General features: G+C 39.6%; 1 protein-coding gene across 1 annotated transcript in view; it reads right to left on the reverse strand.

The window, feature by feature from the left end:
- The window catches only part of UTRN (utrophin), a 366,325-nt gene that overhangs the window by 247,680 nt on the left and 100,181 nt on the right, over positions 1-18,464 (reverse strand). The window contains exons 33-40 of the mRNA XM_086631518.1: positions 18,046-18,216; positions 15,957-16,136; positions 13,235-13,363; positions 12,929-13,099; positions 12,201-12,350; positions 10,787-10,924; positions 9,816-9,968; positions 358-549 (exon numbers count right to left, since the gene is read on the reverse strand). Of these exons, the coding sequence (XP_086487644.1) occupies positions 358-549; positions 9,816-9,968; positions 10,787-10,924; positions 12,201-12,350; positions 12,929-13,099; positions 13,235-13,363; positions 15,957-16,136; positions 18,046-18,216 (1,284 nt within the window). The remainder of the gene's footprint in view (positions 1-357; positions 550-9,815; positions 9,969-10,786; positions 10,925-12,200; positions 12,351-12,928; positions 13,100-13,234; positions 13,364-15,956; positions 16,137-18,045; positions 18,217-18,464) is intronic.

The following is an 18,464-nucleotide window of genomic DNA, read 5'->3' on the forward strand; positions in this document are numbered from 1 at the left end:
GAGTAGCTGTATTACGGAGACCAAGCAAGAACTTAAGGAGACTGGCTTTAGCATTTCTCTACATATTATTTAGGCTACGTGATGAAAAACATCTCAGTTTCTCCAATAAAAGAAGTCAAACCCTCTCCCCCACCTCCTGCCCAGCTTCCACACTGCTATACTTTGTATCCAAATTCTGCATAAAAGAAAAGTTAGCCACAAAACTGTCTCACTATTTAATTTTCAGTGCCTCCTGATCCGGTATATACTGAGCAAAAATACGAATACAGCTATACAGTCGCTAAGGTGGTCTTTTTCCTTCTGCTATTCCCTTCTCCCATTTTTTCACTCTGAATATAACCCTTAGGCATACAGTACCTTCAGTGCATCTTCTTGAGTTGAAAAATCCTCATAGATACCAGTATTTAGCTCTGGTGCATTCAGTAGCAGTTCAACATCAGCCATGGCCAGTAAGACTTTGTTGATTTCAACCAAGTATTCAGCCGAAAAAGGCAAGGTCCTGACCCCTGCGGCAAAGTGGCCTTTTAACCTCTGCTGGACAGGGATTGCCTGAAAACATAAAAGTTCATTTTATATTTCAAAGAACAAGCAATTTTACAAAAAAATTCTAAATCAATAGACTGTATTCAGAATAAGTACTTTTCTATGTTAAAAGACAAAACAAAGGCCTTTCTAACAAAGTTACATAAACTCAGAAATCTGCAAGCCTTGCAGAGAACTGTTTCTATATTTATTAAAAAAAAGTTAGAAAACAGTAGATATCATGCTTGACAATGACCCTGTATTAATCTCTATTAAAACTCTGGGGAGCGGGAAGGGCACTGCTGTTTCTCTCACCTTGATCTTACCATTTCCAGAAATTACACTTCTTGATCGAGCCTGTATCTAGTTGCGATTACAGCCCACTCTCTGCTTCCTTTATCAGAGGACTCTCAGAAGTTAACAATTTACTGAAGCAGACTTTTTTTTCCACCTCCACCTTCTTTTCAATAAGCATCCCCACTCACATTTCCCCACCATTTTTTAAATAAATTAGTGCTCCACTAGTACCATGATTTGGTTTTTGCAGCAGTAAGAGACACTAACTCGTCCAGAGCTTGGCAATTCTTATCCGCTCTGGCTGTAAGACCAGGCTACCTAGCTAAGTACCATGTTAGCAGAAAAGAAAGCAAGAACAATAATGTAATGTAGTTTTTTCTTGGATCATAAATGATGACTTGTATCTGAAGGATTAGGAAGCCAGCTGCAAGAAGCTGCACTCTGCCATGCCTGGCAAAGGTAGCAGAGGCAGGTGAAGCAGATACTCTGAAGACTGAAAGCAGTTTTTTTGCTAAGAAGGTTTCTTGTCCAAAAGGATTGTGTTACCATCTCTGAAAACAGGCCAGTTCTTTAAAATCAGCAATGAAAAGGTAAACCCACATCCAAATACTGAAGAATTCAAGCAATTTCTAAGCCACCATCCTCTACTCAGTGAATTTGAGTCAAGCAAGATAGAGACAGAGGCACTCAACTGTACGATCTGCTAACAGCTGAGAATACACTTCAGAGAGCAGGAAGAATAAATGTATATTCACAACGATTTCAGCCAGTGAATTTTATTTGCAATTAGTCTGGGCTGGGAGCACACATGCAAATCGCTAGCACAGCTGACAACCAATACAATATGAAGCCCCAGTAACAAAGTTGTTTGCAAACACCTGTATCTTCCTCCTCCACGTGTTTCTAAGCATTTCAAATATGTCACTCAAATTAACTGGAATCCAACATATGCACCATGTGTAGTTCAACAGAAAAAAGGACTGCAGCAGAAAAGGTATGTTCACTATTCAGAATTTCTTCTCACGCACTGAATGCTTCTAAGGATTTCATTTGTTTTGTGTTGGTTTGGGTTTTTTTTGGTTTGTTTTTTCAAGTAGACAGTCACCCCTGTATGGAAACTGGGGACACAGTTGTACTTCCACAGACCTTTTTACCACCACACATGGTATGCTTTCAGTCATTCATTTCACACCGAAGAAATAGGATGCACAGGCACACAAGTGTAAATTGAGTCAACTGAAAACAAGTATTACAGACAAGCGTCATAAAACACTCAGCATTGCTCATGATTCAGTAACAGCACAGCAAGCACGCACCACAGTAACAACCATAAACTACACCATATGCTTTAGCTACAAATCCAGCATCTTGGTCCCCAACGCTCCCCAAACACATTTTCTTGAGATGCTGTATATATTTTGTCAGCTTCCGTCACTGAAATTTGGAGCAAAAGCCCAAGGCTTAGACAGCGGTATGATTTCCTGTGGAAGGAGAGGACCCGGCTCCAAAGAAATCAGACAAAGCTTGTGCAACTCAAAGTATCTATTCCACAGCAGTGTGGAATAAGCCTACGTCTGAACAAACACCAGGATGCCTGCTGCAGCACAGCTGCCTGCAACATCTTCACAAAGTGTTTTCTCTAGCTCTCCATCACCCCACAAGTCCCATTCTCACACAGGCAACAGTCCAGAATTTGGACTTCACCCAGATGAACAGGTCACTGGACTTTATGATCTTTCTACTTCACACACATTGCTTTATCTCCCATTAGAAAAAAAACTGCACAAGATTTAAAATGGCATCTGTTAGCATGCAGCAAACTTGTTCTCTACTTGTCACATGTCAACACTGACATATACTGAAACTTTGCTTCCCCAGTAGCACCATCCTGGGCCAGGTTGCTGCTCTTCTGCAAAGCAGTGCCTGGTGCTGTTCCTGCAGAGCACACCTCATGACTAATCCCCTCCAGCTGCCTCCCATCACTGTGATGATGTTTCCTCCTTGCACAACTCTCCTGCTTAAAGGTGAAGATATGTAAGTTTTATAAACACATTAGTGCTTTACTACAGCCGAGTTCCAACTGTTCAGCTGTTCTCTACCTTGCATTGCAGACTGGCAGCTTCTAAAATGCAGCGTAATGTAATAAAAAATGGAAGAGCAGAAGTTTGACATAACTGTTTCACACAAATCAAACATCTAAATACCACAGAAGCTAGGGTTTAGGGTGTCCTAGTTTTAGCTGGGACAGAGGTGGGTTTTTTTAACAGCTAGAAAAGCTCCATGTTTTGGTTTTACTCAGAGGCTCACTCTGAGAAGAACGCTGATAACAAGCTGCCAAGGACTTTTCAGTGTGCCGGAGTGCAGAAGCACGGCGGGATAAGGGGGGAGCATAGATGGGACAAGGGGGACACGATTCCCCTTGTGATTTGTGTGGAACTTAAGACTGAGGGCCAAACTGGCCATTTAGTATTCCATATCATGCAGCGTCATGCCCAGTATAAAAGCGAGGGTCAGCCGGGAAGAAGGGCTTTTGCGCTTTGGCTTTTGCTGCTTTTGCTCTTTTGCGCTTGCTGTGTTTTTCGCTCTATTGCTTTTCTTTTTTTTTTTCTTTCCTCTCTCTCTCTCCCAGTACTCCCACTCTCGGAGTACTATCTCTCCCTCTCTGCCCCTCTCTATTTCGGGGCTTCGTGTTCGTCCGGGATTTGCAGTTTTCGGGACGAGACGGGCTTCGCATACGAGGGGGTGGTGAGCACCTACATTGTATTAAATCATCTGTATTAAATCACTCTTATCTCAACCCACGGGTTTCACGTTTATCCTTTAATTCTCACCCTCATTCCTGGGGGTGGGGGAGGGGTAGTGACCGGCTGTGTGTGTGTGTGGGGGGGGTTCAACCTAACCCACGACATAGGGTTTCATTGTTGTTTTTTTTTTAAATTAAAAAAAAGCACAAGAAACAGGCAAATTTTTCTTAAGCACCCATAAATAAAAAATTATTCGAATTATTTAAGAGGAGATCTGACTGGATCTTAAAGGACTTAATAGCCCTCTTCTACTTTAATTTCAGTGATAACAGAGCATGTTTATTAAATTTAGTCTCTTGCTAAATACTAGGAAAAATAAATGACTGGGAAAAAAGGCAAATACTCAATTACTAGTGTACATTCTATAAATAAGGCCTCTCAATGAGAGCTGCTAAAAATAATTTTAATTCATTAGTCAAATAAAAATTTGTTTCCTCCTATACTTAGCATCTGGTTTGACCTGTAACTCAGCATTTGTTTTCAGATTTTCTTCTCCTTTCCCCTTCTACACTTAAATATATTTTGAAATAAAATCTACTAAAGATTCAACTCTAGGAGATACTCTGACTTGCTTCTAAAGTGGATTTTGGAAAACACTGCTCAAGAAACTGACATAAAATTAAATAATTTACCTGACATGTTTAACTACACAAACATTTTAACCAAAAGTGTTTACCCAGTCTAATCTCAGATCACCACACATTACTTACTGTCTTTGCAAATAAATACGCTTTTCATCAGAAATGCTCATTTTTTAACCATTCCTTACCCCTTCTCTCTCATACTCAAAATATTTCATAGCCAGTTTTCTAGGAAAAGGTTTTACAAAGCTAAAATCTCATGTTCATTTTACTTGTTCTTCGGGTTAATTAATGCGCTCAGTAAGCAACATATTCATGGGCAATGTAGCTAATGGTTCATATTTAAGTAATTCAGAACCTTCCCTATAAAAAGCACAATAGGCAAACAAACGCGTTTTCTTTATTACTGGAATAATACTTCAAGAGCCTTCAAGATGGTGTCTGTGTTTCAGTTTATAGGAAAAACTGCACTGTGCCTGCAAAAGTAAATTCACTTACCATCTGCAAAATTATCATTTTCACTTCGAAACAGTTTTCTAAAACCTGGAAAAATGTCTCAGGATCTTTAGTCAACTAATTACCTCTTCAATTTAAGGTTTAATTTTTCCTTTCCCTCATTCCAAGTCAAGTCAGAATAGAGCAATTTAAATAAAACGCTAAAGCAAGGTTGGAAAATAAGGAGATACAAGCTTTTGATGCAGGCTTTTCTAGCTAAAGGATCTGTGGCAAAACAACATTTTTTCAGAAGTACCTGCTATGCAGAAGGGTTACCAATATTTCAGAGACACTTAACTCCGTAATCCCTAGAAGCATACATGATGAAGAATATTTATGATCCAGCTACTTCCAGCAAATCAATAGATAGATATATGTATGACCTTCAAGCACCCTAAATCCTCTCCTCCACACTCATTTACAAAAATGTAAATAATGTATTACATAAAACCTTAATTGCAGTCTATTCCTCAGCTTGGTGGCTGAAATCCTTCTTTCACTCCTTGTTTGTTCATTTCAAACTTTAGTTTCTCTTCCTCTGCTCACTGCACCTTCCTCACATGAAGGTGAGGGGTGAGTCAGCTGCCTACCAGTGGGTGAAGAATTCATTTAAGTGCATCTTAGTCCTGAGCTGAGATGAACAAAAAGCACTGCAATTTGCTGTTTGGCAGTCTGGGGGCCCTATGGATGTGTCCAGGGTTTCCCCTTCCCCACCTTCATCAGACATCTCTGTTGACTAAAGAGGAGGGAGAGAGGGTGTTCAAGCACAGAATAGATGGTAAAAATCGCTGAGGGGCAGATCCTAGTGCAGAATTGTAGCATTAGGGTCCCCTTGATGCTAAGGGTAAGTCAAGTCAGGTGGCTTCAAGAAAATTCTGGAGCAACTATGTTCATCGAAAATGATGATCATATTTGGGAACAGTATTTCTCCCTTCAGAAATGGTATGATCTCATACTGGTTTTGGTGTTCAAGATCAATTAGTTAAGCAGGTGAAAGAACAAGCCGTAGAAATGAAATAAGCTCACCTAAGAGAGGCTAGCTTACCACTCAAACATCAGAAGGCTAGAAGTGCAGGCACATGCAGCAAAAGCAGCAATGTCGGAGTTTCACAGGAGTAATGAAAACCTGCTGTGGTCCCTTTTTGAAAGCCTAGCTGACTTGGCCAGATTAGAAACTACATCTGGAAGTATAAGGACATTTTTTACACAACTTAACTAATTCATAGCAAAGATAAGGTTTCTCCATGTATAGTCTATTGCAATTGCTATGATAATCCATATTTACATGATATCCTGCATTCAGCACCCAGATACCAAGACACAGTAATCCAGGAATGGATCCAGCAGTGCCGGGATTAGCTTAGCTGCAGTATATCCCTAAAGAAAAGGGCTTTATAGGAGGCAAAGGATCTTCCTTAGAGAAGACCAATCAACCTGCAGTGAGACCAACAGTGACAAGGAAGACCAATTTGTGGCACAACTGGACTGCTTCCATTAGCAAAGAACCATCCAGGTGCCTCTTTTTTCCTTTTCAATCCAGTAATTGATTTACTCAAAGCAGCTGATGGTCAAACAGAAAAACTGAAACATGTTCTTTTACTTTAAATGTGTATGGATCCCTATTTCCTTCAAACAAATTCCCTGGCATCAGTCAGGTCCCAAGGAGCTCACGTGCGAGTACCACAGTACACCAGGAGTGACTGCTAAGGACCCAACAGAGCGGTGAGATGTCGGATAGTTAAACAGACCCTGGGGCCATCTTTGCTGCTCAGCTCTGTGTAGGAGGCTTACAATTTGGAAAAGCCTCTCTAAAGAAAAGCAGATTTCAAGGGTTTACTGTCATAGCTAGTACTGAATAGCCAGTGTGACCAAGGAGAGCAGAACGTCTGCCGTATGTCTACAGGTATCACGGGCAGTTGAAGACACATAGCGCTACAGCTGTGAACAAAGAGCACAACATTGTGATTTTGTGGTGTGAGTCTCACAGGGAACCAGAGTGTTTTACCCCTGCCTCCAAGTTAATTGGTGCTGGGTTAAAAAGTTACAGAGCAGTCAAAAAGAGATTGATTCATTTTAATTATGAAGCTTCATACACAGAAAATGAGAAGTACTTGACAGATTGCCTAGCCCCCAAGCTTGTCCAAGAAATTACTTACTGCTTCACAGGGTTCCTCACTGTTATTGCCTAAAATATTAATGTAATTATCATGCAGCCAAAGTGTTTTGAAGGATGAAAGGAGAAATAAAATAAGAAAAATAAAAAATACCACCCACACTAAACCACATCAAACAAAAAAACCCACTAAAAGTATCTGTACCTCCAACAATTAAGACATACAGCTTTCTGGGCAGTAAATTTTATCAGTCCCTGACATCCTATTAAATCAGTTGTGAAATTGTCAAGACCTGCACACACACATTATTACACATAGCTCTTCTCATCAGAAATCTTTCAGCCTTTGTCATTTTTATTAATCTTCATTGTGTACAGTAATATCAATCATGAGAGTAGTTATCACTCCCTAAGCACTTGAGGCAGCAAAAGGCAGCATCAGAGTAGTCGCAACATCCTGGCCACAGGATGCAGAGGCGCTGAGTTTAAGCTGCAAAAGAGACTGTTACATACCTGCACCAACCAGACACTGAATCAGGCTGTTTGAGCCAGGGTATGAAAAAGAGCTAAGGATAATCCCCACGAGCAAGACTAGCAAGAGAAACTGTCCTGATTGAACCACGTCACCCAGATCACGCCCTAAGTGTTGGGCCTGATGGCTGGGATATTTTCCTAGAATCATTTAGGTTGGAAAAGACCTTTAAGATCATCGATCACCATTAACCTAGCACTGCCAAGTCCACCACTAACCATGTCCCTAAGCACAACATCTACACATCTTAAATATCTCCAGGGATGGTGACTCAGCCATTTCCCTGGGCAGTCTGTTCCAATACTTGACAACCCTTCTGGTGAAGAAATGCTTCCTTATATCCAAACTAAATCTCCCCTGGCACAACTTGAGGCCATTTCCTCTCATCCTGTCGCTTGTTACTTGGAAGAAGAGACCGAAATCCACCTCTAGGAACCTCCTAGTCTGTTTCCTCTCTGCTGTATTGTATTTCCAGTAGACATCTAGTAAGTTGAAGTCCCCCATGAGAACAAGGGCTAGTGATCATGAGACTTGTCTCAGCCGCTTATAGAATATTTCATCTGCCTCTTCATGCAGGTTGGGTGGTCTATAACACATTCACACCATGATATCTGCCTTGCTAGCCTTTCCCCTGATTCTTACCCATAAACACTCAATGCTATCACCACCATCATTAAGCTCTAGACAATCAAAACACTCCCTAACATACAGGGCTACCTCACCACCTCTCGTTCCTTGCCTATTCCTAAATAGTTTTAGTAAAACTAAAGAGTTTTTAGCATTCCATTGCAGCACTCCAGTTGTGCGAGTCATCCTATCATGTTTCCATAATGGCAGCTATATCACACTTTTCCTGCTGCACGATAGCTTCCAGTTCCTCTTGTTTGATGCCCATGCTGTATGCATTGCTGTAGATGCACTTCAGTTGGGCTATTAATCCCACCACCTTTTTTTGGGGAGAAGCCCTAATTCCTACATGACAATTCTCAGGTGCTTCCATGGTTTCTAACACATCAATAACCCTTGTGTCTTTATCTCCATCCCCTACCTCCACTGAGACAGCAGACTGAAGGATCTCACTAACACACCATCCCTCAAACATTGATGTGCTTATCTCTAGTGAGCCTGGTTTTATCCCTTTCCCCCTGTAAATCTAGTTTAAAACTCTTTCAATGAGCCCTGCTGACTCCTGTGCAAAGATGCTTTTCCCTCTTTGAGACAGATGTACTATCTGTCACCAGCAGGCCTGGTGTCGTGTATGCTGACTCATGATCAAAAAAACCCCAAAATTCTGCTGGTGACACCAGGCTAAGTGTCAGGTATTGATCTGCTGGCTCTTCCTGTTTCTTCCCTCATGATTCCTTGCAACTGGAAGGATAGAGGAGAACATTGCTTGTGCTCCTGATCCCTTAACCAGTCATCTCAAGGCCCTGAAATCTCTCTTGATTGCCCTTGGACTTCTTGTTGCCATTTCATTGCTGCCTACCTGAAAAATCAATAAGGGATACTAATCTGAGGGCTGCAACAAGGCAGGAAGTTTTCTCTTCACATCTTTAACCCAGGCCCTAGGGAGGCAGCAGACTTCCCTAAGAAGTGGGTCTGGTCTGCGAATTGCACCTTCTATTCCCTTCAGAAGGGAGTCTCCTATGACAATGAGTCATGTTTTTTTCTTTATGAAAGCAGTTTTGATGCACAACATAGGCTGACTGAATCTCGGCAACACCTCCAAGCTAGATGAACTCATCATCCTCGTTATTGTTTGGTTCCACTTGCAAAGCCTCATACCTATTTTGTAAGGATATCTGGAAAGGTGGGGCAGTCACAGAGGAGACATGCCTGTTGTGTCGGGCAGGAACTTGTCACCGTTGCCCCCATATCTCTTACGTCACTGTGTTCAGCCAGGTGCAGAGAGGATAGGGGATTCTCCATATCATGCATCATGTCTGCCTTTTGGGCCTACCCCAGGGAAGGCAAAGTGCGATTCCAGTAGTGTCTCCCTTGCACTCTGTGTTGGGTTTATGCTGTGGGGTTTTGGTAGCAGGGAGGGGCTACAGGGATAGCCCCTGTAAGTAGTAGCTTAGTTGCCGCCTGGGGCTAAAACACACCACACTCCCTTATACTCCTCAACCTACTCACCTCCTCCTGGAGCTCTGCTACTAAGCAGAGGAGATCCTCTACCTGAGCGCACGTCCCACAGGTATGCTTATGTCCAGTACAGGTAGAAGAGTAGGGCACACCCTGCAGCTTGACACTTGGGTGGCAGGTTGGACCTATGATGACTATGTAGAATTCCCAAACTAGTGTAAGCAGATAATTTCCTAATGAAAAATGAATGCTGTCATTTTGAAAACACTTCTTTCCAATAAGGTTTCAAAAGAACAGCCATGAAACCCTAATATATGAATCTCTAAAGCTCATATGTAGCCTTCATTCTATTTGCTCTAAGGGGGAAAAAAAAAAAAATCTTTTACCTGCAGTTTTTGTTCATCTTCCACACCTTGCAGCCCTGACAGACGGTGCTCAGCCTCATCCAGCCACTTCATTAGACTGTCATGTTCCTTCTTATACTGGGAAAACACTGGAGAGAGTTCCACCACCTGCCTCCTTTGAAATGACCTGCACTCCTACAATCCAGTGTATTAGCAAAATATGGTATAAGAGGGAAGTAATGAACAGAATAGGTCTTATTTATTTGAAAACTAAAAATACTTGAGGGATTTATTTGAAGAAGCAAATTCCAAAATATGCAATAGTAGTCATTTATTTTTTTAAAATAGCTATATTCTATATATCTATACAGACATGTAATCAAAGCCAGCCTGAGGGTCTTACCCTGCCTTTGAGTTACACCTCACCTTACCAACTCTAATATGATTCAATAATAAGTAAGAATACAGATCCCCTCTGTTCTACACAAAACCACTTTTAATATTCTATGTGTAGGAACGCACCACAACATACTAGAGTCCACAATTGCTGATAATATGCTTTTATAGGAAGCAAGAGGAATTCAGGAGCAGACTCATTCACACAAACATCTACAGCTAAGAACTCAATGAATATGTTTCTGTACATGTGTTTATGTAGTCACTCTTAACATAGCCCAGGGTCGTGAAGACAAACCTCTGCTGAAGGGCCAGCAAAGATGAGTGAAGCTAATGTCCAACTGTCTGCACCCATCTGTGTAAATACATAGAGGGTGGCACTTTGTGAAGCTATGAAAAGGACTTCAAAAATAAAAAACACTCCCCTAAAACTTTGGAATGACAAAATTTGTATTTTGGAATTGCAAAGATTCAGAGAGTCAGACTGTGTGTACATACATTTAACTCTTTCCCAGAAAATATTATACACTAGAAAAGTCATAACCAGGTTGCAAGTGGGATACCAAAGGGAAGACTGCATAAATGATTATGATAGTTACTACAGTTAAAGCTCATACCTGCACACTGTTGTACTTTTTCTGGAGAAGCAACAGCTGTATGCGGATCGTCTCTCTTTTATGGTCTTCCATAGGCTGCTGTAACAACTGCCCTCCTCTCTGTAAAACTTCTTCAATCTGAGCTCTTTCTTGATCCAGCTAAAATTACGCAAATCTGTATTATCTACAGAAAGCTCAGCTATGATTTCCAAAACAAATTTATTACCTGCTCAGATATTAACACTAATGGTACCAAACTGCTGGTTTACTACCCAAATGTGACCCAAACAAATTAAATCAGAGATTCTCTTCCACAACTACCAAATTCTAAAATCCAGCTTGGTCATTCCATAAACTTCACAGAGATGCCCTGCAGGAAGCTCGCTCAATAAGCCAGCAGTAGGCACCCACAGCAAGAGGATGCAATGGCGTCAGCTCCATTTCTATTCTAAACATTCCTTGACAATAAATAATGAGCAAGTTCAGAACAGAAGAGCAAGAAAACAAAAACATAATATATATAAAAACAGCACAAAGGGAAGCACGTGTTCTATAACAATAGGTCCTTCCATAGAGGCCTTTAAAAATAGTTTTCTGTGGTATATATGCTATTTTCCACAGACTTATATTTAGCTTTCCAGCTCAGTTTATAATATTTCATGTGCTCAAAAGGAAGGCTGATAGGGTGGCCTGGCAGGAATTAACCCAATTTTGTAGCCAAGAAGGATATTGTCGACAAGATGCAGACTAACGTATGACAGTTTTATACAGGTAAATAGCAGAGCCCAGATAAGAATCTAGAAAAATACAAATTTTGTTTCAAGTTCTTATTTGGACTTGCTATGCGCCATATTACAACATTTTTATCTGCACTTCATCTCACAAGCACCCACTGATCTGACCCATGCACTGTGATTCAATATATCATACAAGCTTAAATTTAGAGTGGAAAAAAAAAAAAATCTACCCAATGCCCAAAGATTAGAGGCCCAAAACTGCCAAATACACAGTAAGAGTCTCAGCTGCATTAAGTAATCATTTCAACATAAGTTCATACAGTTAGATATGAAGAAAAAAAACACTCTTGCACCCTATTACTTTTACAGGAATTATTCCTTATAAACAGGTACTTTGAGTAGAAGAGAAGAAATAAATCAGAAACAAAGTTCACTACCCAAATTACATAAAACCACGATGAAAATACATACTGGTGTATGACCAGTTACTCTCAATGCACCAGTCAAGAGGCAGCAGCTATGGGAAAAGTATGGGAAAGTTGTGCAGGGTTTCCAACAACCTAGTAATTCCCTTTATTTTCTATGCCTGTCTTCGGAAAAATTTTCTCAGAACTCCCCCTCAAAGTCAAAAGGAATGTAACATACAGACAAAATAGAAAGAGTTAGTCAGTTACTTAATTCTTTCACTGCTCACAAACCTTTTCATCTTCCCCACTCAACTCCAGATGCTTTTCTACAACTTTTAACATATTCTGTATGTCACACTCAAATTTTTCCAGGTCTGGAAAGCCTACTCTGACTTCACGGGGCTCAGACATGACAGGAAGTCGTTCTTGTCCAACAAGCATCTGCAAAACAAAGTAAAACTTTGTTCAAGCTGAAAATGTCATCTGAGCTGTCACAAACAGTTTAATGACTTAAACACATTCTCCATGAACAGGCATATCTGTTTGTACAACCATCAGACATCAGCATAAAAAAAAATTTGCAAGAGTTGCTTGATCTAACCCTGAGAGTTAGCTTGGACACAGTACTGGTAAGTATTACTAAGCTTCTCCCTTCAAACTTCAATCTGAGCATTTTGGTCTCAAAACAAACAAAAAACCTCCAAGTCACGTTAACTTATCATGTTGTTTTGTAGCTCATATAAATATGTACTGCAACATATACATTTTTTCTGAATCTTTAAGACACACAGTTGTTTGTAAATTTTCCCTTGCAACTCAAGTCATCACCTGCTACTCAGGCAAAAAAAGTAGTTGGTCTAAAACTCAGTCTATCCATTTTTCACATGCAAATACCTGCACTTGAAAAAGAATCAAACGCAGAGAAGTGCTGTTCTAACACAAAGATCTATCCTCTAAAGCTATTTGCCATCATTTTGGCATAGACCCCCAAGTACGTTTTGGGGCTCACTCATCCTCACCTTGGCACTTTTGATGTGCTGAGAGACCTTCTGAAAGTTGCGGTTCAGTTCTGCCAGTTTGGGTTCAACAAGTTCACGGCATGACACCCCACGACCATTCATCAGGATAATAGCCTGATCACGCACATTATCCACTCTCAGACTAACATCATCTAATTCAGATGTTAAGCGCTAAGAAGTGAAAGAAAATGCAAATGGTTACCCTAGGAAATGAAAAAATATTGGAAAAAAAAAAATCCAGGCAGCAAACCTGAATTGACTTCATTTAAAGTCAAGAAGTTGTTACTTGGCAGCAACATTTCCTACCTTCACAGTTTCCTCCTTTTTGCTTGCTGACTTTTTCTCAATCTCATCCAGCAAGGCTTCAGCCTGATACAACCAAGTACTTATGTGGGCAACATTTTCATCAAATATTTCCAGCTGGCTCTGATGATTCTGGTAAGAGACATAAAAAGGTATCAATGTGAGAAACTTTTAAAAATTCCACAAAAAAAATCCCCAACACAAAAAACAAACACACCTACACAAAAAAAATACCACCACAAAAAACACCCCAACACCACAAACACCTTGCCAAAACCACCATTATGAGTAAAAAGAAGATCAATGAAATAAAATGTTATGGATACACCTTGGAAAGGAACACTGAAAATGAGATCGCACCTTTCATCTGCAATAAGTATCTACAAGAATTCAATTTTCATTCTAGACCCTTCGATATTATTGTTCCTAATCCATAGAAAGGGAAATAGAAATAGCTGAGGTGGCTTGTACAACTAAATACAGACAAACAGTGTATTACAACATTACAGACAGACCATAATGTCTCAGGCAACAAAAAAACTCATGATTTTTTCAATTATCACTAGCAGATACAACAGTAGGCATTATATCCAGCTGTTTGGGTTTTTTTAATTGAAAGGAGATGACATCAAAATCTACAAATTATAATAGTCAAGTTTTGATATTTTACTGATTACATTAAAATATTTCTTCCTCTTAAGAAAAGTAACCACACTGTAGACATGTTAATTAGGTCTGCTTTCATAAGTAGCCAGAAATCGTAACATTAGGTGCCACAGACAGAAACCACACATTATTCTGCATGATAAAGCAAAGCTATCAGATTCAGAGAAGTATCTTCCTGCTTAAGCACAGAGCTGCTTACCCAAAAAAAGGGTACCTAAGCTTTGATCTTTTAGACTAACAAAACAAAAGGAGAAGAGGGAGAGAAGGCCTATGATTGCTCTCTATATGACATCAAGAAATTTGTATCTTCACCTAGTGAAAGAACAATTTAACCTAACAAAGTCAGCACAAGGACAATATTCATCACCAGACATGAATATAATTTAGAAGGCTTTTAGTTGTGGATCATCTTCACAGCACTTACAAAGAAGGTTAAACTACCTGACTGCTCCTAACATGGACATCATTGAATTATGAAACAAACAGTGTGATCTGCAACAGGTACTGGACAGGATGCACAGGGCTCACCATCTAGGTATTGACCAAAGTTTCCACAATTTCAGGCCATATGAGGGGCTTCTGAAGGTGGACTATCATAACTAGCTGAACAACCCAAAAATACCTTAACTATCTGAAAACACCAGTCTAATACTAGCATCAATTTTAGACTGTTTCATGTCCATTTAGCAAAACTTGCAGCTTTAGGCTGTATAATATGCTTAGTCTTCCATTTACTCAGCCAAACAGATGATGTTGGCCTCAAGTCTGAGTTGGCACACTCTTAAACACTTGCAGTTATGGGCTGTCTGAAAGAGCAGTAGGTTGACAGAGAGTCCCAAGTGCCTTGCTGAACATCAGTAGGAAATTATCAATTGTCCATTAAACAGCCATCATCTGGATTTCGAGGAAACATATCACCACAAAAAAGCTCTGTTCGTGCTGGAGCTGGTACAGAGGTTTCTTTCAGGCTGAATGAAGAGCAACACACACAGCAGCCTCATGCAAACCAATCCTTTCGGGTTAGTTCCTTTTGTTTTCTACTTATGTTAATAAATTCATGAGCTTATAGAAAGTTACGTGGACAACAGGAGACCCAACTTCTGGGCTCTAATTATCCTGTTATGAAACAAACCACACTTCCATAACCTGGTGGGTTTTTTCACCTCTTTTTAATCTGGCAGAATCTGCTAGTACTAGCTAAGGAATAAACCCATTATCAGTCTTATGAATGCTTCTACATCCCATAACGTACACAGTCTATATGTGATGGTGGATAGCCCCTTTCAGGATAGTTTATAAAGTTACTTCCATGCACCAGGGTAACAACATTTGTATTAAGAGCTACATAACAAGCAAACACAGAAGGCTAGCACTACTCGTGTCGCAAAAGAGAAAGTGATAAAACATTAAGAGCGAAGAGGTACAAAGAGGTAAATTGTAAATAAGGACAAAAGATTAAAAATGTAATGTGATGGCACATAAAAGGGAGAGGAGAAGAGAAAGGAAAGAAATAAATTAAACCAACAGATGTGTGAAAGGTGTTCAGTAAGCACATGCAGGATTTTCTATAGGAAAGAGGAATTACACCACAGTCTAGGGAGAGTAAGAACCAAGAAAAGAGTCCTAGCACCGAAGCCAGGAGAAAGAGACAGGCAAAAGAAAAGAAAAGTTAAACCTACAGTTTTATTCTCTGCAGCTTGGTCAAGTTAACTGTCTGCCTGGGATATTTACATAGTTTCATCACTCTCATATCCAGATTCTGCACTTTCATCTCCTACTCACTGAGCAATAGCCACTACTACCAAGGACGTGGTACCAAAGTCTATCTGCACATCTAGAACACTTGCAGAACAGTTTCCCCACCTTCCTCATTGTATGGAGCCTCACGACTCACCTCGTCATCTACAGAGTAACTAGATACTCAATTCTGCATTCCTTTAAGTCCATGAGGCACCATGGAAGCTTCACATCACAGCTAAGTGAGACAAATAAAAACTGTGACTGCTGGAAAGGTGTGGAGGGAGACCCACCCTGAACATTTGTCACACTTGTGACTTACCAACAAGGTGTCACACCAGTCCTCAGTCCAGGTCCGAACTCTGCTCCAGCCAGCATTAAGAACACACAGTTTCTCCTCCAGGGAAGTCTCGCTCCGTTCCACCAGAGCCTGGAGCGCAGTGCAGCTTTCTGTGATGCTCTTCAGATCAGCTTTCCTCCTCTCCAGCTCTCTCAGCACATTCTGAAACAAGAGGAGACATTAACACTATACACTGCTCCCTATCACCAGGGCAAGGGAGTCAGATTTTAACCTCCACAGGAAACAAACAGTATCATAGATGATCTTCACTTGGGAAAAATCAAACCAAGTAGAATCTCCGTCTGTTTGTACTCACTCTCTGTAGATAGTGATTTTTATTTTTTTTTTTGAGAGAAGTGAGAGCACAATGCATGGAAGTGTCCTGAGTAACAGCTTGATACCTTTTTTTTTGTTCTTTTATAACATCTTCACAGTTCCTTTTCATTACGAACATAAAACAAATGCGTCATATCACATTACAGGTGCAATTTTAAGAGATTCTTTTCTGCACTAAGTACCACAGAGAATGTAACTTTCAAGAGACACTTTGAATTTCTCTCTGTCTTCCTATTAAAGTAGTTTTACAGTTGACAACAACGAGAAAAGTGGTAGGCCAAGGCTGAATGTTTTTGAGAACCACCACCACCACCCATTACTGCACATTCACTTGCTACATATTACAGAAGCCCTATTGTTGTACTACATATTTGTAGATATGTAAATATATATATATCTCTCTTGAGCTCTAATATTTTTTCCAGGTCATCTCTGATTTTAAATTATTTTTTTTTTTTATATCTACAGAAACCACTCACCTTCATTAAAAGAATGCACCCTGACATACACAATATGTCATCTCTTGAATATCAGTATATGGTTTCCATATGGAAAATAGCACCTCTTGCCATAGAAGATCACTGATTCTTATCGATAATGTTATTTAGAAAGTTCTTTGATGTCAGTGTACAGTGTGTGGAAGAATGCCACAACTACTCTATGTCTGGAGCTCCTTGAATATCTTATTATTTGTGAAGTAAATAATTTATTATTTTGTCACAGCTTATTATCTTAGAGACAGAAACAAATACAAGTTACAACATTTTAAAATTGCCTCTATAAAACCTTAAGACAGGAAGGACAACTTTGCATGCAACATAAAGGTCTTGTCCTCCTGGTGGTGCAGCGTAAGAGTTCATGAACTATTTGCATTGCTTACAAATGTATAGTAAGTATACTTCCATGAGTATTTTACAAGCTTCTTTGAAAAGAAATTTCAGGGATACTGCCACAGCAGAAGTGTAGTGTTAGTAATCACCAATCCTGAGCGAAATGAGTGAGAACAGGTTATAATTAGATGGTTTTTTTTTCTAATTTTCTAAGCTTTCAAGTTTTAGGATTATACACAGATCTATTCCGAAAGTAAAAGGTGATAGAAAATGACTGGAAAGATCAGTATTGACAAACTGTATCGACTGACATTTGTTGCTAACTCCAACTACTACTATACGAGTTTCTACAGTGTGAGAAAATATATACTTTGCTTCAGGATAATTAGAACACATTCTTCAGCTTTCATAAAAAGTTCCAATTTATAGATGAAAGAAAATAAGGAATTACAGGAGCCTTTGTTTTGCAAAGTCACCATTTTGAAGAAAAAGTTGTTTCAATTAAAATTTAAAAACTCAACTTTTCATTCAAAATGTCAGTGAACTTTCAGTTTCCTCTACTGGTAAAATATTTAACCCAGCTCAAAATTATATTTGCTGATAATTAAGAATATTATACTTATGAACAGTGTTAGAGATACATTAAGTCAGTTAAATATCTATTAAAACCAAATATGTAGTAATATCTTTAACATTTCACTGGTCATTTAAGTATGAGGCAAGATGGCCCACATGAAAAAGATCGTGTTCAGTACCTTTCTGAGTATGATCTACTGAATCTACTAAAATTTCATTCTGTAAGAGATTTAGAAGCAAGTTACAGGGATTTACATTCACAGCCTCTTCTACATTGTATTGCCATAATGTTAAAAAAAAAAATCTATAGATTTTTAAAGCATGCTTACTTTGGCCCAGGTAATTTCTGAATCCAGATCAGAAAGCAAGCTCTCTGAAGTGGACTTCTGCACAAGTTCAGCTTCAGTGGTAGCTAGCCACTCAGACAAAGAGGCAGCCTCTTTCCTCATTTTGCGTGCCAGCTGGGATGCTCTTTCGAGATCTTGCTTTCCCTCTGTCACCTACAATAAAAACAAAAAGGAAAAAAAATCAAACAAAATTAGACTTTAAAAGACAGCAAAAATGAAAGTGCTAGCCAGATAAAACATCCACTTAAAATCCTTCCATTTTAAAACTGTCTCGCATTAGGGAAGGATCCTGAAAAGAAAAATCTGTTATAAACATCTGCATTTTACTATAAAAAGCAGAACATGTAAAACCAGAATAATTTTAAATGAAGAGACACTTAAAGGAGACAAAGATACCTGCA

Source organism: Tauraco erythrolophus, chromosome 2 (assembly GCF_009769465.1).
Source record: "Tauraco erythrolophus isolate bTauEry1 chromosome 2, bTauEry1.pri, whole genome shotgun sequence".
NCBI classification, from domain to species: domain Eukaryota; kingdom Metazoa; phylum Chordata; class Aves; order Musophagiformes; family Musophagidae; genus Tauraco; species Tauraco erythrolophus.